Genomic DNA, 2,946 nt, shown 5'->3' on the forward strand with positions numbered 1-2,946 from the left:
CCCCGCCATTGTTCACCCGGCATTTGTTGGTGCCCACTGTGGGGAGGGGCGGGTTGGCAGGGTCAGGAAGGGCCAGAGAAGGGAGATAAGGAGATACATTCAAATGAGGAAGGGGATGGAGAAAACAGACAGGGAGAAGAGCAAGTTGAGGAAGCGGAGGTACAGACACAGGCAAGAGGAGGGGTGGGGGACACAGAGTCAGATTAAGTTAGGGACTTTTCCTCTCAGGAGCCTCTAAAGTCAGAGCCTAGGGTTCCTGGAGAGTGCCTTCATTCCTGGAGGCGCCTCAATTCCAGGCCTATGTCCCTGCCACCCAACTAGGTCCCACCCTGCCCATCCCCAGGGTACCTTGCTGTTGCTGGGCATCATACATGCGGATCTCAAAGATGGGGGGCCGCTCGCTACGCAGGAGGGTCACAGAGGTGGGCGGTGTGCCCCCTACACCTCCTTCCAAGCGATACACACTGCCACTCCGGTACTCAGTCCAAAAGAGGTAGTTGCCATGGTGACACAGGCCGAAGGCGTGGTTCAGCTCAGGACCTTCATACACAATCTAGGAGTGGAAGGGCATCACTGAGGAGCTGGAAGGCAAATGGGTGCTGGGCGAGGCTTGAGGGTCATACACTCATCTGTCTACGTCATCCTGGGCAAGGGTCTTGCTTTTCCCATTCACCTCGGAGCCCCCTAAGATAGTTTTGCAGGAGGCGAGATGCTAAACCTGAACCCCAGTAGGTGATTCAGCAAGGATGCTGATGGTGAGGCTGTCCATACTGTTCTCTCCTGGGCTCATTCACGTTCACTCTATTCCCCAACACACACGTGCGCGCACACGCACACACGCACACATGCACACACACACTACTGAGCAGACTGCCAGAATTCGTCCATCCGTTTCTTCATGCAATGGGCAGTAGGAGATGGAAAAGACAGGTTCTCTGCCCTCGAGCTGCCCACTGTCTCACGGGGGCACGCACGGGCAATGTGGGGAGGAAGAGTTGCTGGAGATGACACTGGGAGGAGGTGGCCCCCGAGCGATTTGCCACAGGAAGAGGAGTAGGGTGGACTTCCCAGGTGGCACAGGTGGATGTACCATGTGTGAGGGCATCAGAAGCCCCCATGTGGCTCATTCAGAGTGTCAGGATGTGGGGAGAGGGCAGAAAAGAGACCAGAGGTGATCATTAGAAGCCATCTCCTGAGGCCCACGGATCTAGACACGACACAACTCCTGCAGCACATAACCATCCAATGAACATGCTGTCACTAGGCATCTCACATCTGCACAGAGGCCACACCCATGCACACACACAGAGATGTACATAACATGTACACATGGGTGGACACGTGGGGGGTCCAACACTAAGAGGCAATTCTCAGAGAAATGATACAACACATAAGATACACAGGCATGCAGATGTACACATCCATAGATACAAGGGTAAGTGTACAAAAGCACACAGGCCTGCTCATACACCCACAAGGACCCTCATCCACACGCACGTGGTCTAGCATTGCACACGTGGAGGCCAACACAGCTGCACACCAGCCCACCTTCCGGTCTGTGCCATTGAGCAGGATGGTCTCAATGCGGTCATAGAAGGCATCCACCCAGTAGAGGCGCCCAGCTGGGATGTCCAGGCTTAGCCCATTGGGCCAAAGCACTGTCTTGGAGGTGACAAAGATGTCGCGATGTGAGCCATCCATCCAGGCCTTCTCCAGTCGCCCTCGCCGGCTGTCTTTGGGGTCCTCTTCCCAGTCTGTCCAGTACATCCACCTGTGGGCAATGACTGGTCAGCACCCTCCAGCACCCCTGCCATCTGCAGCCTCCCCTGTGATCCCAACCCATGGATTCTGTCCCAGAGCCTCTCACAGGGCCTGCCTGCCCGGATCATCCCTGGACCACACATTTCGCTCATTTGTTGCTCCACCGACAGCATCTGCTGCACGCCTACTGTGAGCTGGGCACAGTTCTGGCACTCAGGGACCACGGGAGCCAAGGGGCCCTGCTCCCATACCACACACACCCCACAGGAAATGAGCCAGTCAGGAAAGTCACCTTGAAAGTGATAAAAGCTAAGAAAGAAATGAAGCAGGTGATGGGTGGAGAGTGAGCAGAGAGTGACCGGGCAGCAGGTGGTGTACATAAGGGAGAAGGAAAAGGGGGGTCCCTGAGGAGGCCACAGGTGAGCTGAGATCTGGTGCCAAGGACCCAAGACCTGCAAATGGCGGAGAGCTCCATGCAGAGGGATTCCTAGAGCAAAACCCTGAGCAGGAGGAGTGGGGTGTTCATTTGAGAAACAGATAGCAGGCAGTGGGGACAGGACCTCCAAGTGTGGGACGTGGGGTGCAAACAAGATCAGATATGCACCAGGCAGACCCCCCCGTGCTGTGCGGTCTGATGGAGCGCTGGGTCTCAGTCTGCGGGTGGGGGAGTGGGTGGAGGGCCCTGAGCTGGAGGTTAACAGGGGCAGATTTCTGCTCACGTGTTTAAAACATCGTTCACATTGCCCTGGAGGCAGGGACACCCTCTGTCTTGTTGGCCTCTGATCCTGGCTAGGTGTATGCCTCAGCTCAGTCTCATCTGCTAGTCCTCTGAGACCCACATGTTCCCTGGCTCCTGGTACCCCAAGGCCCCAGGGGGACATACCCATTGAGCGGATCCACCACGATGGCCCTGGGGTGTGTCATTTTGCCCTCAATTAAGGTCTTGCGGGTCTGAGCAGCTTTCTCCAGCCTGGCCACACTGATGGTCTTCTTGGGCCCGTCATCAGTCCAGTACAGATTGTCCCCCATCCAGTCCACAGCTACACCCTCCACATTGTGGATGCCTGTGGGCAGCAGAGGGCAATGAGGGAGTGCCCAAGGGAACCTCAACCACCTGCTCTTCTCCTCCAGGACACGTGGCCCTCTGTGGAGCCTGGGCTGGGGGGGGGGGTGCCCCAGGCAGGG

The 2,946-nt window shown here is 56.8% G+C and overlaps 1 protein-coding gene across 1 annotated transcript in view; it reads right to left on the reverse strand.

Moving 5' to 3' along the window:
* Positions 1 to 2,946, reverse strand: part of LRP1 (LDL receptor related protein 1) — a 94,583-nt gene that overhangs the window by 57,617 nt on the left and 34,020 nt on the right. Inside the window, 4 exon segments of the mRNA XM_027769638.1 lie at positions 1 to 36; positions 349 to 553; positions 1,549 to 1,771; positions 2,645 to 2,825. The exon segment at positions 1 to 36 is cut by the window's left edge and continues 26 nt beyond it. Of these exon segments, the coding sequence (XP_027625439.1) occupies positions 1 to 36; positions 349 to 553; positions 1,549 to 1,771; positions 2,645 to 2,825 (645 nt within the window).

The sequence above is a fragment of the Tupaia chinensis genome, unplaced genomic scaffold, assembly GCF_000334495.1.
Source record: "Tupaia chinensis unplaced genomic scaffold, TupChi_1.0 Scaffold150006_1, whole genome shotgun sequence".
In the NCBI taxonomy this organism is placed as follows: Eukaryota; Metazoa; Chordata; class Mammalia; order Scandentia; family Tupaiidae; genus Tupaia; species Tupaia belangeri.